General features: G+C 35.6%; 1 protein-coding gene across 1 annotated transcript in view; it reads left to right on the top strand.

Annotated features, from left to right (window-relative positions):
• FANCC (FA complementation group C) overlaps nucleotides 1–23,547 on the top strand; it is a 102,320-nt gene that overhangs the window by 29,313 nt on the left and 49,460 nt on the right. Inside the window, exons 2-4 of the mRNA XM_032205991.1 lie at nucleotides 2,870–3,043; nucleotides 4,631–4,715; nucleotides 10,382–10,476. Of these exons, the coding sequence (XP_032061882.1) occupies nucleotides 2,870–3,043; nucleotides 4,631–4,715; nucleotides 10,382–10,476 (354 nt within the window). The remainder of the gene's footprint in view (nucleotides 1–2,869; nucleotides 3,044–4,630; nucleotides 4,716–10,381; nucleotides 10,477–23,547) is intronic.

The raw sequence follows: 23,547 nt of genomic DNA, 5'->3' as shown, positions 1-23,547 counted from the left end.
GTTAGAAATGTAGCCTTCAGCTTCTGAAAGATAAATGAGTACCCTCCTGGGTAAGTTCCACTGGGTTCCTGGTGTTGAAAGTACAAGACCAGGAGTGTTTGATTCTTGGAGAGATTCTGATAGAGGAGACTAGGGCTTTTTCTCCCCCTTCTTTCTATAAGGGTATCTTAGGAGGTGATTGACAGTAAATCCAGCTTCTGAATTTCTCATATTCTTGAGTAAATAGTCCAAAATAAGAAGCAGTTTTAGATTTTTGGCAGCTGAAATAAAAGGAGTCCCAAGTGGAAAAGAGGCTGAAAAGACCTTGGGAATACCTTTGACAGTATGACAAGTCAAGTCAGGTTTGACAGGTCAATTGATTTTTTTATAATTTCAGTAGGCATTTTAATATGTTTTATAAAGGGGCATAAATGGTTAACTTGTAATTAAATTTAATTAACCAGCAGATTTATATTTCTCTCAGCAATAAACTATTTATTCTCTGACAATTTTTGAGATAAAACTGTGTTGTATTTTCTTTTTAATTATGTTATTTATACAATCAGTCATTTTACTGTATGCTTTCCCGTAGTGTTGAGGTGAAGACAATAGTAAGTGATATTAACAAAATAGTTCTTTTCAGGACTAGATGCTATAAGCAATCAAGAAAATTGCTGTTTCATTGGAGGCTTCTAAAGAAAGCAAACACACGAGTACAGATTAAAAATCATGCTGTTGTGAATAGAAAGGGAGCTTGCGAGATTTTTTTCTGGATTCCTTTTAGTCTGACATAAGCAATGTGATGCGGCAAAATGAGCTGGGATTTCAGACTTCTGGAATAAGAATATTCTTACTCTGTCATAGCTTCCCCACTTTGCATCCTGGAATAGTAATTGCATGTAACTGGTGTAAGAGAAAAGCCCATTTGATTTGCTTACCTGGGATGTTTTGTTAATACTCAGTCATCTCTTATGGCTGGCCCCAAAATGCTGGAGTGTTTGTGATACTTCTTTTTTTTTCTTTTTTCTTTTTTCTTTTTTCTTTTCTTCCCCTATCCCCTCCCCCACCCTCCCCTTCCCCCCCCCTCTCCTTCCCCCCCCCGCCCCCCTTTTTTTTCCTTTTAAACCTTCAGGAGCCATTGTGTTAAGGGACTTACTTTTCAGTTATTCAAGACAATTAATCAGACCTCAGAACATCAAATAAGCTACTTTCTTTACTCAAATCTGTAAATCCAGCTTCCAGGTGTAATTTATTCTTGAAGCCTTTATTATGCTCTAGTGATGATAGAAGGTTTGATGGCTAATTGCAGCTGGATGTTTGACCTATTCTCTACTTCTGAGAGCTACTGTGGTGAAGTCTCATACCCTATTTTAGATGCTTACTAACTAGTAAGGTTTAGGGTATTTAGAAGATCAGTGAAATTTTGGCCCTGCATATGCTGGCTAAGAGTTACAGGTTAGAGCAACAGTTAGAAGCAGGAGCATAATAAAGAATGGAAAAGCATGGGCTTTGCCTACATTGTGTTGAAAACAACTAGGACAAACATACTTTGAACTCTGACAAACCAACATATTTACCTTTTTTTTTTTTTTTTTTTTCCTGGACAGAAATTGAACTCAAATAATAGTTGACATTCATTATGAGGTATTTATTTATTAGCATTAGAAACTAAACAAATTTATTAATAACCTTTAGGTTTTTGTCATGCTTGGAATAGCATGCTATTTAAGTGAAGTGATTATAAAGAGTTAGATGTATAAAGCAGTCTTGATTTGCAGCGCTGCTGCTCAGGTTCAGGTTTATTTTTTGGTCTGTAGCTTACAAAAGAAAATTTCACTGTTTTCTGTTGCTTCAATGAGTGTCTGAATTTGTCTCCAAGCGGACAACAGTTAATTTCTGAAAACTGCCACTGTGTGTGTTAATTGACAGTTGTCTTTACCATCTGACATAAAAGACAATGATTGAATGGCTGCAAGAGCTCCTTTACTCTTTCAGCCTGTGGGGTATTTCTTTCAAAGAGATTTAAAGGTTGGTGTAGCACCTGCTGCTCTATTCTGTCTCCTTCTGCCAAGGAAAAATACAGCAAAGGAGGAAAAAAAGAAATGTTTTGTGTCTTCTACTGGGGAAATTTGGTTAGTTTTTAACATTTGTACTTGACAATAATCCTCTTAAAGATCTAGTTTTTACATTGAAGTATGTAATTGGTTGTAGATTATACAACCAATTGTACAGCTTTTGTTCAAAAGCTTTTATATGTAAAGTTGAATGTGGTCATTTTTCTTCCTCCTTTGTGTGATAATAAAAAGAACATAGAAAGAAAATCAGAGCAAAAATGCTGAATTTATTGGCTTCCTTTAAAGAGAATCCTCCTTTTGCACTTAAATATAATGATCAATTACAAATGCAGATCTTAAAACAAGCAAAGCCCCAGCGCATGCTCCACAGCCCCTTTTGTTTTGATTGAACCATTTTTTTTTTAGTGTTTTCATTTGTCTTGAAATGGGCATTTTCAGTTTTTCCTCATGCAAAGCATTGTAAATTAGTGTGCTCTCGTATTATTGTAGTATTCTCTGAGTTAAATATTGGTGATGACAAGTTCAGATCATAAATGCCTGAGAAACAACTGGGTGGCACATTCTAAGGTAATTTATTGATTACTGTGCCACCTTTGTTACCTTGTCACAATTGGGTTATTCCTTTATTACCCTATTACTACTAGAAAGAAAATTGGCACCTTTATGAGTTGCAGTTCCCCCCCACCTTCCCATTTGAACACAGAAAAGGGTAGTAGAAATCCTTCTTCTTGTTCTCATTCAAGGTTTCAAGCCCCAGTGTTTGGTTATGCCTTTTTTTTGAGTTGTAATCTTTTTTGTTTTGTTTCGTTTCCCAGGGTTGTGGAATGGCCCAGGATACTACTGTGCCAACACTGGACTTCAAATACTGGTTGGATAAAGCTGTTGAGTGGGGTCAAGCCACCACTTTGGAAACCCAGAAAGATGTCTGCCTTCACTTGCCCCAGCTGCAGGAGTTTCTACAGCAGACTTATGAGACTTTGAAACATATGGTAAGTGACTTTAAAAGGAAGAAGTGGCCTCTTTTGAAGACACCCTCAGAAACAATCTGCAGCATGTTTTGACAAAACCAGAAGCAAAGAGGCTTGGGTTACTGACCCAATGTATTACTGGATCAGAGAAGCAAACTGTGGAAGCAGTCACAGGTAATGTAAACAGGAATGTCCTTCCGGTTCCCCTGGTTTATCAGGAAAGGAGCTTTTTCTACTTGGATGGTCGTTGTCACGTGAGATTTCCCGGCCGATGCTCTAACCTCTTTAAAAAAAACTTTAAAATAAACAAGAATTTGATTCTGGTTGTCAAGCCATACATTGGATTGTTTAAAGGCCTTAACATGCAAAATTGTAACTGATCCTGTAAATCTCAGAGAGTCTGTTGACACGCTAACCCCAGTGCTGTGGCATATGTAGTGAATTCCATTGGCACATGCTGCTGACTGTTCTGTTTTCTAATTTGATTATTGTCTGCACTCACTAGAGTACTTTTTTTTTTTCCAAGTAAGTTTAGTTGGTTTTATGCTTAGTTATGTATACGTTTTCCTGAGCATGGCTTTTTCAGTATATGTATTAATTTTAATTAGCTTTAGAAGTGTTGTGTTATGGTATGAGGCTGACTTCTTATGGAAGCAGTTCTTGTTAAATATTCTTCTTCTCTAAAAACTGCAGTTTTTAAAAAATCTGAATTTAATTTTTAAATACAAGATTTTCAAGGAGTGATATTTCTTCCTCTGTATATCTGTCTTTTTCTTAGAAGAAGAAAACAAACAAACAATTTTTAATGTTGCTACTTCAAGTAATCTGAGGCTTGGCCTGAAATGGACCTTGTGAATATGGCCCCAGAAAGTCTGGGGCTAGCCCCAAATGTGAGACAAATGTAAGGAATTTATTGCAGCAGCAGGAGATGGTTATCATTCCTGCTACTTGCATGTTATCTCAGCACAGCACCCTTTTTAAAAGCCTTCATTTATTAGATAGTAAAGCTACAAAAATGGAAAAATAAGACCGATTACACAGGATTGTGTATAAACTACATTGCCTACTACTTTTTTAGTGAAGCTGCTTTCTATTTGGTTAAAAGTTAAATGGCAGTTTGTTACTGACTAGTCATTAAATAAGCTAATTTAAAGAAAGCAAGCAGAAGTAACAGAAAAATACTTAGTTTTGTGCCATAGTGAGTATTATTTTTTTCAGAAACTCTGTGAGACAGTATATTAAAGTAATGAGGACCAACAAAAGTATTTGTTGTAAAAGTAATTGTGCTTTTATTTATTACTAAATCACGGTTACGAACACTGTTTTCTTATTACTATATGTGAGAGGAATTAGTAAATTTTCTACCACAATTAAACATTAGCTGAGGAAATTACTTAAGCTTTAACTTATGTGAGTTATGATATTATAGCTGATTTGACTAAGCTCTGCTTTTATTACCTACTTGCAAGTGTTTTGTTTCCAGAGCAATTCACAGCAAAATCATTGGGACTGTAATTTACAATAATCTGTATCATAAGCAATTCTTCTAATTTGCTTTTGATATATGGTATGTTTATTGTCTTTTTGTTTGCTTTTATGTCTTAACAGAATTCAATTGTAGCAATTCAGCAGTTCCCTTTAATTGGCCAGCTACTAGGAAGGCTTTGTTGGAATCCTTTTGTTATAGGATATGGTAAGAACCTGTAATGATATTTCTGTAACAGTCCATAAATTTTATTCCTCAGGAATTAAAAAAAATACAACTTGGTATATACTTCAATTTTTCCATAAAAATGCAGCATTCTTTCTTACTTAGGTAAAATTTTGAAATAAAAATGCTATCCAAGTTATTTAAAACATGTGTCACTGAGAAATCTTAAATTTATTTTTACTTTTGGAGATAATTAATTTCATGGATTATTTACAGAATCTTGACTTGGAAACAGTAGATTTTAAACCCAGTGAGTGTTTATGTGCATCATTATTTCTGTTGTGTTTCAAATTTTCGTGTTCTGTTAATTATGCTAGTCTCCCAGAATGAACAAAAAAGTTTTAAATTACTTTCAACTGAGGTTTTTTCCAGTTATATGTCAGAATATTCTATCAGATAATTTAACATAGAATTAATTTTTCTGATGTGTTCTTTTTTTTATTAATGATAAGCTGTACTGTGTTACGATTTTGCTTGTTTTTACAGATTTTATTCTGAATGTTTTTCTAACTTGTAAACTAGAGGAAAATACGTAGATTAAAAAGCAAAGCAGTAAAATGGTGACTTAGAAAGAAAAGGTGAGAAAAATAAAAAATGTCTGACTGTTGGGGTGCAGGTGAGATAAAACAAAAGGAGAGAAACTGCAGACAGGAAAACTGTTAGGATGGACCAGACACTACTGTGCTTTATACTACCTGTAGTACTATACAGGTAGGCATACTACCTGTATACTACCTGTAGAACTATGCAGGTGGCACACTACCTGTAGTTCCAGTATACTTACCATGCATTGAGATGTTGATAAATGGCTTAACATCTACTCTGAAAGAGAAAGCTAATTCTGACTTTCTTTGTCAGCCCCTGAAACAGTATTTTGCTGATGTCCTACATCAGTTTGCTACAGCAACATCTCCCTCCAAAAAGAAAAAGTGTTGCATTTTGTCTCTTCTGGTTCATGCTTTTTCAGAGACATACAGGAAAGCGCAATTTTTTTTGGTCTCTTGGAGCAGTTTATTAGGTCAAGAAGACCACTGCGCTAGAGTGATCATATGTCTTCTGGCTTGGATTTGTCTTCTTCCAGTTAGCTCCAAGCACAGGCAGAATGAACTTGTCCACGAAAGACATGGTAGGTGTGCCTTATGTCAGTACTTCCCATCTAAAAGGAAGACTTGGGAAGGAACCGTATGTTTAAATGTAGGTCAGTATGGCAGAGAAACAAATCTGCGCTTTTGTGACATCTTTTGAGAACAGACGTCTTCTACTTCTTGGACTTATTTTTGTCAGGTTCCATTTTTAATCATAGTTTCAGTTCCTGGGAATGTTGGTAACTGTTGGTGTTTACAGATACACACGTGCTTTTCTTCTCTTTTTTAGTTTGGAATAACAAGTCTTCAGACCACCAGTCTTTAGACCACCACTGTCTCTGAGCCAAAAATATATTATATTAGAGAATGGAGCATCATCTATTTTTTTCATCTGTTTTTCCTTTTGAAACATTTCCACAACAACCCCAGCTATACATTCTTAGTTTCCTCTACTTCTCCCTTCTTTTTTATCCCTCTGTATTTTCTAAAGCAGGAAAAGCACTTTTTCTTCAAGTTGATCATTACCTCTGAATACTGCAAGACAATGAGTTTTACTTCATTTTTGTTTGTTTCTTTTGGTATCAAGGTTGCAAACAATACAATTCAGAGAACTTCACTTGCTTTAAATGGAATCCTTCTCTTCACTTCAGTGCATGGAGATGGGAGAAGGAGATTTCCCAGCACTGGTAGACCTGAAGATGTCTGCTTATCCATTCCCACCACTTCCTCCTTTTAGAGCCACCTGATCTCTCTTTGGGCTGCTGGCACTTTAGATTCAGATAATTCTCATTTTGTTTGGCACTAGTTTTGAAGATATTCTTTAAGATAGTGCTGGTAGATGCTGACTCTCAAGTGGGTTTCATATAATTTCTCATTTGGATAAATAGCTCATTCAGACATGTCTGAGACCAGGCCACCCTTGCAGTAGAAGAAACTGATTCTGTTCAGAACAGTCTTTCATACTAATAAATGGAAGAGAGAAAAAAAAATAATTATATATCTGCATCTTGTCCAAACCACAATACCTGTCACCTTAGATGTATGTCTGCTGGTGCTGGATGTTGACATGGCTGACCACTCAGTGCAGGAAGCATGGTCTCCAAGGGAAAATAACCTCCTCATAAACACTCTTGAGCAGGAGGGGGCCAAGTTAGCCATATATAGAATGCTTATGTGAGGGAAGCACGACCAAAGAAAATCTCATGGCTCTACTTGTGGTCCTGAACCACGAGGGACACATGAGGAATTCAATCTTGGTAAGGAATTCCAGTGTTTTTTCTGTGGGCTGGGGGATTATGTTCTCAGTAGGCCCCTCCTGGTTTAAGTTTTGAGCCCAAATATCTTGAATCCCAAACTAATACTATAAATGCTGGGGAATTTCTTGGTGGTTCTCTATGTCAACATATGTGTGTGAGCGTGCATGCTTATGTATATATTCATTTCCCCTGAAAATTCAGTTTTAGCTAATCTACATTTTGTGTTATATATGTGTATATATGTAATATCTCTATGCATTTTTCAGTAAAATTTTACAACAGGATCTAAAAAGAATATTTCTGGTTCTAAGATAAGTGTTTTCTCATTAGTTCCATGCATCTGGCCCAGCTCATGATGGGTTATGGATAAATGGACTGCATCCTAGGATGATTGAGACCACACTGAGTTATGAGAAAAAAACGCATTGCCTTTTTTCTTCTTTATCTTTTTTTTTTTTTTTTTTCATGAGAAGGAGTGATGGGGAAGGAGTAAAATGTGATTAATACTAAAGCTTTTTTTGTTTTCTTAACACAGCTTCCAAGCTGTCTTAAATTTCCTCCTAAAATTGTCATTCATTTAGTTGCAGTTTCAACATTAATGTGTTTAAGGAGTCCAGCAGAAAGTTGGAAACATTATTTTTTTCATATAATTTCCACCTTGGAGTAACTAATTTTGTTGCTTTGGATGGCTTACTTGGGTAGTGAGCATTCTTTTGTGCTATTCTAATATCAGATATCTTGGTTCATATCCTGAAAATGGTTTTCAGTGCATGCAACAATGGTATATTTTTCATGGTGATCACAGTTACTATCAAAATGGAAGGAAAAAAATGCAGAAAGTTTTCTGTGGTTCTCTCTGGTCTTTTGATGCATTTGTCTTTCACAGCTGCCACAATTATATTAAAAAGGTCTATCCCATCTTATTCTTAAGCATCCTATATTTCTTCCCCTTATCTAAAGCAGTTGTGAAAAGGAAAGAGTGAACCTGTGAGTGGCCTTCAGATTATCACTGGTATTTCAGCAAGAGTGACCCCTTTTCCTTATTTTCACAGATCTGTGGGAAGCTACTTCACTTGTAGCCAAAAAGTAGTTTTGACTGGGGAAACTGTGAATGTGTAAAAGTCCCTTATCTGGGGGGAACAATTGGCATGGCTTTGATACAAACATATCCTGCTTTCAAACACAGGTTGAGGTTTGAAGGTAGCTATATCCATATAATCTCATTATCCTGACAAAGTGTACTTTGCTCACCGAAGCTTTGCTTTTATCATTTTAGCTTTTGTCATACTGATTTGCATTTCTGACAGGCAATAGTATATATAATTCACTGCTATAGTATGCAGCGAGTCTTTGTATGTAGCAAAAGTTCTTCTCAACCAGAAGTCTAATTCAGTAGTTATGTTTTTTCCCTGCCCTTCCCTGCCCTGCAAGACTGTCACTTAAATAAAAGGACATACCATATGACATACAATGACATACTATAGATCTACAGTGTAACTAGGATGAGGCAGAAGAAGGGACACCTGAACTACATGTACATTGTTCAGGATAGGTGATTTGAACTCAATTTTTTTTCCCTGTCTATTTTTCAGTATGTTTTGACTTTGTAAGTTTATTTTTCTTTTACTTTTTCTGTTAGTAAAGTCTGAAATTTACCAATTACTTGTACTAAAATAACGGCTATTTGTAACGGTTGGAAACTTCTGTGTTTCCAAGAAGCAAAAGGTTATCATGTAGTTGTTTGGACAAGTAAGACGTGTATTTTTTTTGCCTCCCAAAATTTGCAGATTAGAGTTGTATTGGGTAAAATGTTTTTTTGAAGAAGATAGAGTTGCATGTTCGTGTTGATGTCTGACTGTCAGTTCAATATAGTTGCAATCAAAGTCTAAGGATACTTTAAATTTCTGCTGAGGAGTATGCAGGTTGTCTCTTGCTCTGATCTTAAACAATGTAGGAAATCATTAGCCTTGTAAAAACACATATTAAAAAAAAAAAATTCCAAACACACAATGTCAGAGTACCTTAAACTGTAGTCAGTTAAATGTGTATAAGAAGCCATTTCAGAGCAGAGATGCTAGTCAGTGGGAGGCCAGTGATGGCCTACAGGCTTGTTGGACATTTATTGAGGAATACTGGTTTAAATCAAAATTAACATCTCTGATCACCTGGTGAAAACACAGGCATTACTTAATGGAGCTTTTATTTTTTCTTCAGGCTTTTCCAACAAAGCTCTTCTAAATAATACTCTTTATTACATCCTGAGTAGCAAATACACAGAAAACAGAAGAAGTCATTTGTTGAACATGATAATATTTAGATTATCTCCTAATGTAACTTCTGAAAGTTATGTGGCACTGTCTGTTTCTATCTTTATATTAAGAATAATAGCACTTATTAAGTCAATATCAAAGCTACAATGATGCATCTAGTTTTCATGGTTTGGGATACAGTTATGCAGTTTTATTCTGGGATAAAATTCAGCTTAGAGACTCCTTGTATCTGCTAAAGAACATTAAAAAAAAAGCCTATTGAAAGCAAAGTACTGGAAAAATGGTGAGTTACATGGCTTTTTATCTGCTTACTCCAAATAATCAGCTCTTCTATGATAATACCTGTGCATCTAAGTGGTGATAATATTGATGAGTATAGAAGGTTTTCAGAGAAGGCAACTTGTTTCCAGCAGTACGTTATGATTAAGTAAAATCTGATCTCACGTTGCAGAGAAAATAGGATTTTTTCCATCAGCATTTAGGTGTTGTGCTGTCTGCAGAACTGTCATTTTCCTGAAGCATGGGGAATTCTAATATATTTTTGCAGAAAACTACGTTCTACGTTCTTCTTGTGATTGATTTCATACTTAACAAATTCAAATTTTTCAGAATGAGCACCTTCAGTTGTGCAGTTTGGACACCAATGTAATAACTATTTTTTTACAGCTGATTATTGTTGATTAATTATATTAATCAGATATTTAAATTAATGTTTCTTGATGATAGCTTCAAGTATTTTTTATGTAAACAATTCATTAAGTCATACATGTTTCTTAAGAACATCTAAATATTCTGTAGATTTTAATCTGACTCCTTTTAAAATGCTATTAAGGAAATGACTACAGAAGAACTACTACATATGAATAGTATTAAATGTGTTGTGCAAATCTGGTAGATTGAAGCATTATGAGTTGAGACTGATATTCGGGGCTTTATTTTTGTGGATGGATAGGAATTGTTGTGTGTAATTCTGTCTATGTTTTGATTTTACTTTCCCCCCCACCCCAAATGTATCCTTATTTACTTTTTTTCTCTAGATGAAAGCCAGAAGACTCTGATGTGGTGCTTATGTTGTCTGTACAGCAGTGAACCACAGAACCCTGTGGAATTGAAGGCCAACAGCTGGATACGGGTAAGTGAATGAATCCTTCCCAGGACTGCTTTGAATTAAATTGATTATTTAAAGGTGCTACATCTACAGCATAGAGACACTGTCATTTAAGAAACCGTTTCAAACACAACTTCCATACATATTGCATTGAAGTGTGTACTGGTCTAATTATAACACAATCTGTGCTAGCCTGTCATTTCAAATATTAAAAAGATGTGGCATTTTAAAGTGGGTAGTTCTGATGACTTATAGCCTAATACAGAGTCTCTAAATCTAGTAACTGTGAATAGTGAGCAAAGACCACAACTCAGAAGGGAAGCAAGTGTTATCAAAAAAAAAAAAAAAAAAAAAAAGAAAGAAGAAGAACCTTTCAATTAGGATAAAATAAATAATCTGCCGAAATACTGTAGTTTGTTTTGAAAACAGCTTGTATTTCCTCTTTAGTTTCATTCTTTTTTGCTTTTGTTTAGTCTCCTGCCTATGAAGAAGCTAATTGTATCCAAACTTTCTTCAAAGGCAGTCATAGAGGGGAGGGGTAGTGCTTGTGTGTGGATTTATATTTAGCGATTTAAGGAGTAACGAATCCTTAACTTTAATCCCAAATTTAGGGGGTTTTCATAGGCACATCTGTTCATATTTTGTGTATTTCCACAGTGAACCAGCAAAGTACACGAGCATGTAAATAATTTGCAGCACATTGATGCGTAATACTATACATTGCTGAATAGCAATTTTTGGGTGCAGTGTTGCTGGTTTTTACGTCTTTGCATTCTCTGTGGATTTTTATCATCATATGGTTAAAAAATTAATTGAATTGTCAGTATATTTTTTATAGCTTATCGTCCTCACAACTAGTGGGACTGCAGCACCAATCTCATTATCGTTTTTGTAAAAAAATCAGCTTATCAGAAATTTTCATCTCTGAGTAGTTCATTTCTTAATTACTAGTTGACTTTATGCATTTCAGTTTATCTGGGTATGAATGTAATACAGATTAGTATAAAATAGGTAGTGGTTTTGCTATGTTTATGTTGGAAACTAGCTGTACATAACTAAGTAGTAGTCTTGATATTGGTGCAATAATTCCCAGCAGTACATTCTCACATTCTGGTGCCCCTGGGTTCTTATACATGTGTATTTTGTGGTTTGTACACTATACCATGAAATTATCATTAATTTTATAATAACTAAAATTACTCTTATTTTCTTTCTGTTTTGAACGTTTCTCAAGAGGCATTTCAAGAGGTTAGTATACTTGTGATTGACCGTGCAGCAAAGTAAAGGATTTTTTTTAAGTCTGCTTGAACACCAAAGCAAAGCGATGCAAAAACAAATCTGTCTTCTCTTATGCATTCGTATTGGTTAGACATATTCTTCACATGGACATAGCAGATTGACAATAGGATCCACTTAGGTATTCCACAGAGAATAATTTGTCATAGTGTGCGTTATTAACAGCAGCGTACACATCTGCCATGGTGAGTAGGAGTTAAACCCAGGCAATGATTGTGATCTACTGATTGATACATTTGTGGTGATGGGAAAACATGCCATTTTAACCTATGTTTGATGTAACTGGACTGGTGGCTTTGGTGACACGAGAAAAAGCATCAAGTAAACATGAACAAACATTTAGGGATGGATGGGGGAGGGACCGCTGCTCCTGGCAGCGCTGCCAGTTTAAGCTGTCCAAAGCTGGGACAGACACACAAGCATTTGATATAAGACACACTGCAGGAATTTTTCTACCTAGTCTGTGAGTTTGAATCAACCTTAAATAACAATTATGACTCAATGGGTCAAGAGTTAACGTAAAAGTGACAGGGAAAAGGGCATGGAGGAACTCAAAGCAATCTATTTCTGTCATTCGGCACTTCCCTAGTTGATTAAAGTGTGCATAGCATAATATGGACTGAAATGCAACAAGTTCATATTTTGATTTGAGAGAAAGAAATAACTGTTAGAAAATTTTAATTTAAAAAATAGGTTAAATAATGGAGATAGTAAAACGCACGGTATAAGGATACACAAATTGAGATTAAAAGAAAGGATATTATTGCTTTCTACAGTAGTTAGAATTTCTTCTCACTTCCTCACAGTCTGGAGTGCATCATAGTGCAACCACTTATTAGAGAAAGTGGTTCTATCTCCTTATTCAAATCAGTGTTGTAGTTCTATTTACCAGCAAATGTGATAAGGACTATTGTGCTTGTTTGTACAGAAGAATGTAAGTGAAGTATTTTGTTACTCTTGAATAGTTTCTTTTTTATGAAAATAGAAATCAATATCAGATAGCAAAAGAAACATACAGTAAGTCTGCTGACCCATCTAATGTATACTGACAGTTATTTCCTCCTGATCTGTTTTATTTTCCACATTATTTGTCACAAAATATTGTCACAATTGGGGATCAAGATACTTTTGCTATAACAACTATAATTTTGAAGTTTGTGTTGGCTGTTTTCCTAGTGGCTTGATGACCAACCTGTGCAGTGCCTTGGTCTGACCTCAGCCTTGTTCATTATACGGTGGGAGCTGTTTACGGTGGGGATATTGACTGTCTTGTGGAGAAGATGCCAAATACAGTTGTTCACTGTGGAAAAAATGACCCAAAGGTTAAAATATATAGCTGAAATGAATTCTTGGGGATGGAGAGGAAGATAATTTTGTAACAATGTGATGTAAGGAAATTAAAATCCAGAAATGACTTCTAAATAAACCTCTGAAATTCAGATTTTACTTAAAATATTTTTAGTATTATGGAAAATTTGCCTATTCTTGGACTGAAATAATGATCCTCTAAACTAGTTAAGCTCAATCTAGGAGGTATGCATGGTAAGCTTCCACGACAGTGCACTGAATGGACTTCTGTGTTAGTTCTGTATACACTGATACAGGAGTTATGGAAGAGATACTGGTTTACTGCTTTTCAGCTTCTGCATAACTGACCTTAACAGCAGCCTTGTCCTTTTTGCCCTGCAGCTCAGAGTTGTTATTATCTCCCCAGGTTCATGCCTCAGCATGCAGTGAAGAGGAATACTTATATTTTAAAGAGGTGAAGTAGTTCACTATGTCAGCCAGCGTGCATCAGATAAATGAAGACCTCTAGGTGCACCTTTAGTCAATGCTAGTGTAACAAAAAGAAAAAGCAAAACCAAACCATAAAACAAACAAATACATCCAAACAAAAAGCAAGGAGTGGTTAATGGTTAGTGGTTGAACAGGCAACTTTACCTCTTCACTACTAACAGGTAAATTTTAACAAGGAAAAATATTGAAGATTGACCTGTGAAGATTGCTTCCCAGTTTTATGGGTTCTAAATTTGTATTAGATTAAAATTCTTCTCCCAAAATGCAAGGTTATACGTGACAGCAAAATGATGCTATTCAGCCAGCACAGTGGTGAATATTCTTCTTTCCTTTGTTTCCACATCAATATCCATTGACTATTAAATTGGGCCTTCGTTTTTTGTCATGGCAAGTACCAGTTTCCAAAGAATACTTTGTGGACTGTCAGTGGTTCTTTGATGAAGGTCATTGATAGAAAAGCTGATCTGAAGTCCTTTCAGCTACTGAATTAGATTTTCAATCAAGTAGCAAAAAATGTATTTGCTGCTTGCTTTCTCTTTAAATTTCTTGCCATTGTAATAGTAAAGCTGAGTTGTTTGAGAAGAAGGAAGTTAAATATGGAAAGTAAGGTAGTTGCACTTGATCTATATTATTAGTCAACTTCAGAAATCAAGATGATGCATGTCTGTAAGTCCATTGAAAGAATCAAATGTGCAGAGGAAAGACCTGATATTTAATTAACACATGCAGCATAAACTGCAGTGTTCTTAAAATGATATGCTATTTAAAAGAATGAGACGATTTTCTTTTTTTTTTTTTTTTACATTCTGAATTAGAATGTTGAAAGCTAGATTCCTTGTTGATGTACCAGCCTGGCGCAGTGCAGAAAGCCAAGATACACCCTGCCACAGATTTGTCACTGAATGAATCAGTTGTGACCTGGTAAAACCAGTTTATCAGAAAATGCTTTAGTTTCTCCATCTGGCCTTCTCTGAACAGAGGCTTTTGGAGCTGTACGTGTGGTATTCTAACACAGGCTTCCGTCTGGTGGGGCTAGAATGCTTCATTTCATTCGCAATGCAGGTTGCTCTTGCAGTGGCATTGCATCAACTAGAGATTGAAACCTACTTTTCTGAAGTAGTTTTCCATTCTATTAACTTGATCACATCTCCTCCTCTCCTTTAAACTTATAAACTGTGTTTATGGATTGTTTACTGCTTTGAAATTTGTTACTTTATTACACTATCACTGCTTTTGATGTATTGTTTTGGAAGGCCATACATATTTGTGAGAGTGCTGTAGCCTCTTTCCTTTAGGGTTTGGTAAAAACAAGAACTGTTAATATATCTTTGTTGATCATTTGTGTTTGTTTGTTTGTTTTTAAAGTTTTTTTTTAATAGTTTACTCTCCCTCAAAGGAGAGCAAAGAAATAAGGTACTGTATGTGCAATACCTTAAACATAGGGGTGGAGGCCTATAAGCCTCTGCATGTATTTTTGACCATAGTTTTGGGGCCTGGCCAAATTTTGTGTGGTTCTTTTGGTTATCTGTATGCTGAGCAAGGCCACACTTTATTAATAGCCACAAAAGTATTAGATGTCCTTTATAAGAATAATTTTTAATGGCACTGTAATTATAAAGTTCCAGTTATTTTTTTTGTAAAAATACATAATTAAACTTCTGTGGCTTATCTTCATAAGATTTCGTACATATTTATCTTTTACCACTGTTTTTTATTGGTTATTTTTTAAATAGTGGATGGTATGATGCAAAATTAATATAAAAATTTTCCTTCAGAAACCTTTGCTTTTGTTGCATCAGTGAGCAACAAAAGTTCCTCAGCAGAATTGTGTAAAAGAAATGTTTTTATTAAAATACTAAAACTGATTTTAAAATAATAACAACAAAAACAAAACTCTTAATCTCAGACTTACCTATTATTCGTTCATTAAGTTGCTGAGGTATTTCTGCTGTAAAATCAAAGTTTTGAATTATGGTCTGCAGTCCTTGCCTCTCCCTGTTGTCATTGAGTTTATCTTCATGGTATTCTGCTGAGCTAAACAGAGTTGATGGAAAGGTGTCAGACTACTTATTTCCAAATATATTCTACCAGTAAGCAGAAACCGTATTATTCTTTCCTTTGAACACTGTCAGCACTCAGTAAACAATGATAAGCACCCAATTACCTCTTTGAGAATGCGAATGTTGCCTTTTCAGATACAGCATTTCCATTTTGGCCAAATGCAGTATTTACAGGAGAACTGCAATATTTGCTTTCTGGACTTTCCCCTGAGATTTAGCGAAATCATCTTCCTAAATTATTTTTGAATAGCAAACACTTAAACAATTTGAAATCCATTCAATTAGTACAGTAAGTGTTTGGCAAAACTGCTTATACACAATGCTTAAATGTTTCTGGTAAAAAGGGCTTTTTGTATTTTTTTTTTCTTGTGGTGGTGTTTTTTTGTTTGTTGTTGTTGTTGTTGTTTCATTAATATGAAAACATAATGCCAAGGAGAACCTTCTGGTTAGTATCTTTTCCTTTAGCATTGATATATTTGCCACCTGTGGAGGACATTTTAAAGCATCTTGAGTGGAAGTCTCGTTTTCCAGAAGAATGGAAGGGCATATCCTCGTCTTTCACATGCCAACATTTATGTACCCTAATGTTGTATTTGTTCATTCTAAATTTGATAGAGGTCTGTCTATTGTATCTTTGAATTCTATTGAATTGATTTTCAGTGGGTTGCCACTCCTCAAATAAGCCAGAACAAGAAATTTACTGCCAATTAAGCACAGGATGTTTGAGATTTTTAGTGATGTTCTCCGGATGACCTGTTTTTTTTTTTATGATCATCTTGACTTTTTCATTAAGCTACAATTTTAATTGAGTTGGTTCAGTTAATGAAGCACTGACCTTTCACCCCTCGTTCTGAATCTGTGCCAGTATTTTCAGCAAAATGTTCTTTTAAGGTCTTTGCTTTCTGTGCAGCAGTATTTTGTTTTTATACAAGAGCATTCACTTAATGAATGTCATTCTAATCTTGCTATGTATGTGTAATATCAAAATGAATTAACCCATCATTGGAAGGATGGTCTCTCAGTGATGGCTGAAAATGGAAACATCTGTGATTTACGTCTTGGAGCAGTTGCACCTGCATTGAAATATGTTGTTACCTCTCACTATAAACTTGGACTTCTGTGTGGTTTCCCTTTCTTCCTTGGCTGTGAAGTGCTTCTTGACTTGTATTTTACATCATGCAGCTAATAAGTACTATCAGATTTGTCATTCTTAATAGTTTAATTTAGTGACATATTTTGAATATGATACATTTGGATATTTAGAAATAGCAGAAAAATAAAATTGTTATAAAACAAAACAAACAAACAAACAAAAAAACACAGGAGTTCTGCAAAGTGAAACTTCTTAAAATTTTAGGATTCAAGTAGACTTACTGTTTTGTCTGCTAGGGAAGAGTTGCTCATCTTTGATTTATTGTGAGTCTGTGAGATTATTTACTTACTTCAGAAATTGAAATAGAAAGTACTACAAGAAAAAAGAGTGATAGTAGATATGGATGGAGTTACTGGCAAGTTACAAAGAATATCTGAGGAAAAAAAAAAAAAGGAAAATTAAGGAAATTAAGGAAAGGTTGGAGACTGTGAAAGCATGTGTACTTTCATGTATTTTGGCTTCTATCTGAAATTATTTGCCTCTGAAAAATCATTTCATTTAGTGTTTTCTGTGTTTCCAGAATAAAGAGGACAAAAAGGCATCACATGAGAACATGAAGGAACTGAAAAGGACTAGATTATCTATGAGAAATACAGAGTTTCTCAATATATTTTTATAAATGTATCTGAAAGCTGTTTTGGGAAATGGAAGAAGAAAAAGGGGGATTGACTCTGTAACTCTCATGTAATTCTCAGTCTTCTTCATGTGTCTGCTTTGTGGAACAAAGTTTAATTTGAGGGATATATACCTCATATGTATTTGTTAAAATGCAGTATGCAGCATATGTAGAAAGAGATTGTTTAGAACAGGACATAATTGTTCACAGTAAATAATAATGACAACTTTCTTGCTTATTTTGATTGCTTCTACCTTACAACCAGTAGTGTATATTCTTACATACTAGCAGATGGCATTCTTCATATTATATACAGGTATGCATAAGTTTACATTAATAAGTACACGGTTTTCCATTTCACGGCCTTCTGGTATGTATTCTTCAAAGAGAACATCAACATTTTCTTTTTATAGCGTTTCTCTAGATTAGAATACAACTTCACTGTTGTCCAGTTTGTGTGTCTTAGCTGTCTGATACCGGCACAAGTGAGAACTCTGTTTTAAGATTTCTTGAAATTGTTAGCAACAAATTCAGGATACTCACTAATAGGAAAATTATTTTCATGCTTTTCCTAATTTCCTGTATATGTAATGCATGCAGTGAACTGTTTTTTGTCTTTTCTTGCCCATAATTGTTCCAGAAATGAGGAACAGTTCTACCCGTGTTTTTACTTGCTATGATGATAGTGGCTAATTCTTTTATTTAATTTAATTATTTATTTATGAATTTGGGACTTTGAGAAACTGTTTTGTTAAACACTGTAAACAAACAGTTTAGAATACATTTTTGGTTCTGAAGTGGTTACAATGAACCTATCATGCAAATAGGTTTAAAAGAAAGAATCAAAATAAACGATTTCTTTCCTCCAGCCTCCTCCATCCATCACTGTTATAAAGTTACGAGTAATATACTGAACAGTGCAGGTTTTTTGTAGCTCCCATTCTCTGTTTTCCCTACTCAAACCTTACCATTTCCAGTTTTACGACCGTGGCCCATTTATGTATGGCCATGCACTGTACTTTTAAGGACAAAGCCTCTATATATATCAGAATTTTGTTTGTTTGTTTGTTTGTATGTCATCATGTTACTCGTTTTGCTGCTCCCATGGTTTAATTTATTCAGTTCCCTGTTCTACTGGGGTCGTTTTCAAAGGTTTATTTATTGTTGGCATCAGACTGTCACCACAATATTGGATACAACAAAGCCTCCATTCTTTTGTTTCTGACACCTTGTTAAGACTAAGCCTTTTGCAGTGCATTACTCCAGCCTCTCCCAAAACATAAGGAGAATTACACCACTGAACACCAGTAGATGGCACTCTCTTTATTAAGTGGTTACCAGTATGTACATTCGCTCGAGTGTGCATATATAAATGAACATGCATTCTCACTCACTGTTTTTAAATAGTAATTATTTTAAATGTTGCTATGGATTAACAACAGCCTCCTTGCCCTTCCCCTTGAGGGTGCTGAATAGTGTTCGTTATTACTTGATAGGCACAGGCCAGGCCCCAGCAAAGCGCAGCATGCTGTAGTTCTGTGGAAGTGTGCCAGGGTCAAGGCATACTTCTTCCAAACATTCTGTCAGTTCTTTAGAGCTCCACACCTGTTCTGGGATGAATTCCCAAACCATTGGAGGTGACAGCTGTGATAGATACCTGCACACATCCTCCCACGCTGCTTGCCACCTATAACCAACCTGCCTCAGGGCAGATCTCTGGGTGGTATTCTTAAACAGTTGTTTAACCTTAAACAAAACCAGAAACATGTTCAGGAAACATAGCAATAGGAATATACTGGTTTGAACATCCCAAGGATATTCAGAATTCTTAAGGGCTATTGTAACTATCTTGGAGAAGGGCAAGGTGAAAATTAACTCCATCCCAGCTGAAACCAGGCATTCTTCTAACTCATGATTCAGCAGAAAACTGAAACACTTTGAACTTAATGTAATTTTAGAAATGTTTTTGTTATGCAATGCAATTATTAATGTGCTCATTATTCATAAAATTTAATCCAATTTTAAATCCCACATCGGCTCATATCCTGTGGACAGGATGGGAAATGCAGATTTTGATGGCGTTTGTAAGTTGACAAGCCATTGAAGCAGTGTCCAAGAAACCTGAATGTTGTGTTTGACTTGAAAGTCAAGGAATGATGAGAAAGTATGTTCCTAAATAGGAAAAGATTATTTTAAAATGCTCTTTAAATTTAAAGGGAAAACATAAAATATACCGCTACTCAATTCTGTCCAAAATTCTGATGGCAGTTTTGTGTGTGTGTGTGAAACTAAATGTGCAGGGTTTTTTTTGTTTAGTTCGTTTTTGTGTTTGTTAAGTTGATGTGTTTAATTAGGAAGTTGACTAAAGAATAGCAAACATACCTGAGTGAATACAGTTATCACAACAGTTAAACTGATGTTTTTCCCATTGTTTACTTCAGTAAAAAAAAGAATCAGAAGTGTTTATTCCCCCTAGTTCCTAGGTCAGCCCATCTTGCTATATGAGGAAAATTAAATATGTAGTCATGACAACATATGTTCTCTTGACACGTAGTGCATATGCACACTGATGGACTAGATTACAGGAGGAAACCGAAATGGGTATCTGAAGAACACTTTGTTCTATTGCTTATTATTTTTTTTCCAATTATTTATAATAGCATGAATTAAAAAGCTATTTTGACTGAAGAACAGCTTTACGCCCCACCCTAAGAGAGCTGAAAGAATATATAAAAGACTCAGATTTTTTGATCTGTATCAAAACCCAGAAAAGGGAGAAGATAGTCCTCCTCTTCATAATTATTGCAAGTAAATTAATTGATGTTTTAGAACAATTTTCAGTTGATTCAACTGGAGAAAGTTAGGTGAATTCTCATTACAGACATATATACAAAAGCTATACACATATTGTGTAAAATGAAACATAAAAAATAGATATTTTAGGTGGGGAATGCATAGGGAAAGTGCAATTATTAAGTTATTTAAAAGTTTCTAAATAATACAAAGCGGAAAGAAAATCAGTCTTACGGACTTGAGGGTGGAATCACTAGTAAGAGATCACAATGTGATTAGGATATGGGATAAATGGTGAGCCACACTTCAGCAGATATAAACCTAACTTCTGATGTTAGGTTAACTTATTCATTAAACAGCAGTTTGACACTTAAGGTTTTGTCAAAACTAACCAAACAAGCTTGTGTCAGTTAAAGCCAAAGCATGGGGAGATGGAGCGCTCATTTTGTCAGGGTCCCCTTGCAAATCAAATCTGACAGGGGAAAAACAAAATGGTGATTTGAAAGGGCACGAATATCTCAAAACTCTTGGCAGTGCCTCATAACTTTTGTCAGGAGCTTGGGCAGTGGGCGAAAATAGAAAAAAGAAATAGATCTCCAGGACAGAAGAGTAATATTCAAAGTGCTTATGCTTCTATGATTCTTTTCTGAAGGCTGGCTATTCTGAAGAACACTTGACTAGTACATTTGTTATCCATGTACAAAAATAACCTAAGCTAAAACCACAAGTTAAATATTTTAAAAGAGTATATCTGATAATGACACACAAAGAGAAATGCATCTGGAGTGACTGATGCCTGATATTAAACTTGCTGTAACATCAGGGTTTAATAGTTGTTCTCAGGGAAACAAAGCAAATGTTTTCAAGTTCAGCCCTCTCCACAGGGAAAACTGCTTCTGTTTCTTTGTCTGTCTTTTGGGTTGGATACAACAGTCAGTTTGTTTCTCCACTGCAGTAACGTGTTTGAAAATACAGAAGTTCTATGATACTGGAAGCAAAAAAAAAAATACAAAACTCAATGACAGAAGAGCAGGATCAGAAACTCCAAAGCATTTTTGAAAGAAACAGAACTTTTGAGTTAAGTGAAACAACCAAAAATACCTTTGCATAAACACAACATACCTGTGGAGAAGCATATAGCAAGACAGGCTCTACTAAGAGGAGGGCTATCATGTGTGCATGGACAGTGTAAAGTCGTCTGAAGGGATCTTACATATTTAAGTTGTCTGAATCTTCAATGTATATGTAATGATGTGAGAAGCTGTCTAACAAATATGCACTTGTTAAGAGTTTGAGAAAAAGAAGATACATTTAAGAGAAGAATCCTCTAAGCTTGTGATCATCTCTGCAAAAGAAGAGATGGTATCGCTGCAGTCATGTTGCAGCCTTGCAATTAAAATGGGCAACTACTACTATTTGTATCATGGGCCTAACAAAAGTGAGTGAGAACTCCTACTCTTTCACAGGCTTTACTTCATGCAGTAGAACATTCATCTTTTTTCTTTGTGGGAGTCAAACTTCAGCTGAAATGATAATAATCCAATTATGGGCATTTTGGAGAAAAAAAAAGTCTGAGGATAAATATAATAATCAAACACTTTTCATCTCTAAGTATTGCATTTACAAACCTAAATTTGGACGTTGGAGAAAATTGGTGTTTACTGGAAAATCCAATAAGCATTTGGAAAAACATCGGTGAGGCAAAACTTGGAGGTAGCTCAACTATTTTAGTGTTGTACCTAAGAGTATTAAAGGCTAATTGAAAATACATGTTGGTTGCACCTTGTGAGGTTGAGTATTGAGTCCATAATGTGACAGATGAAGCTCATAATAGATAAATGGAAAATGCTACACATATGGGTGTGAGGGAGCACCAAGGCTAGACTGCTCCACAGGGCAATGTGAGCCAGGATCCAAGGGTAACAACATGGCAGATGTGGCTGTGGTGTTTTGCAGAAATGGTACTTTATACAGAAGTTTGCATGGTATGTAGATTAGAAGAGCAGGGCAGCTCCAGTGACAGTAACCAGGATCAGCCATGGGGAGAGTGATCACCAGGGCAAGATCATGGTGATGAGGTAGGTTCGAGGTCAAGCCATCAAGTCAAGGCCATGGGCCAGGCTCTGCTACATGATCAACCACAAGTATACCTGCAGCATACCTCAAGCAAGGACCAAAGCCAGTGCTTAAATGTGGTTTCTAGCAAGGTCAGGAGGAGCCAGCTTAGTACAAGTCTTGCTCACACAGCGCTGTGTCAGAGCTGGCCTGGAGCACAGGTGGCCAGGCCCCTAGGAAGGGGAGGGCAAGGTGGCTGCAGAACGGACAATCAGACCCTTAGGTGATTGTTATTACTCAGGAATAATGATCTTGTAATAAGAATAATGTCTTGGAATAAGAATGGATATTTCTGTGAAAATGCCACCTATCAGTAGATGCTATTCAAGAGAGTATCATGACAGGAATGGGAAACAAAAGAGAAAATACTTTGTGCTCCTTAAGAAAATGATGACAGTGGTAGTCTGTGTCATGAGTAATTGGTGCAGTTTCTTTGTCACCATTCTGAAAAGAGCACTCGAGGTAGAAGTGAAGGGACGAGCTGTAAATACAGTTAAAGGCATTGGATAGCCTCTGTCTGAGGAATGACTAAAAGGACATCTCTGTTGTCATGTGCTGGTAAAGGGACAGAGGTTGGAGTTTTACTGTGTATGTAACTTGTACACCTTTGTTGGTGTTCTGGTGATGTTATTATGTATAGGAATATGATGTTATTAAGTGTAGGAAGGTTTTTTTGTTGTTTTACATGGCATATGTGGGCACTGTGATGACTCTATATATTAATGATAATTCTTAGACTACATTTATGGTTACAGATTGTTCACCTTGAAAAAAATCCCATACATAGAATAATATATCAGAGGTATGTAAAATCCCAGAAGTTTTAGAGAGGGTCAACAGCAAATGAGTTAATTCTTCAGTGGGCTCCAATATAAGGATAATTAGATGAGAAGTAATAGGTTGAAAACTAGAATTAGTATTTCTCTGTGTAAGATACAGTCAAACTGTGGATGAGATGGGATACACAAAATTGTGTTGGTTTTAGTTCACTGAAGACAAATTCACTAAGGGTTACAAAGTAGAAAGATACTGCTTCCAGTTTAAGAAAATCCTCAGCTGCAAGACGTTAAAACTGTCTGTAGGACATAGGACAATACAATTAGATGCCTATTCTTTTCATGCAAGTTTTCCTAAGGTTTCTGCCTTTACCTGCTATCAGAGACGAGATACTGGGTAGATAGTTATTTGTTTGGTAATTAATGCTCCTGTGTAATTCAAGTTGTCTTGTTTCAAACATACCATATGTAGTAATTGTTAAAGGTAGC

The sequence above is a fragment of the Aythya fuligula genome, chromosome Z (genome assembly GCF_009819795.1).
Source record: "Aythya fuligula isolate bAytFul2 chromosome Z, bAytFul2.pri, whole genome shotgun sequence".
Taxonomy (NCBI): Eukaryota; Metazoa; Chordata; class Aves; order Anseriformes; family Anatidae; genus Aythya; species Aythya fuligula.
This window is presented reverse-complemented; position numbering and strand designations above follow the sequence as displayed.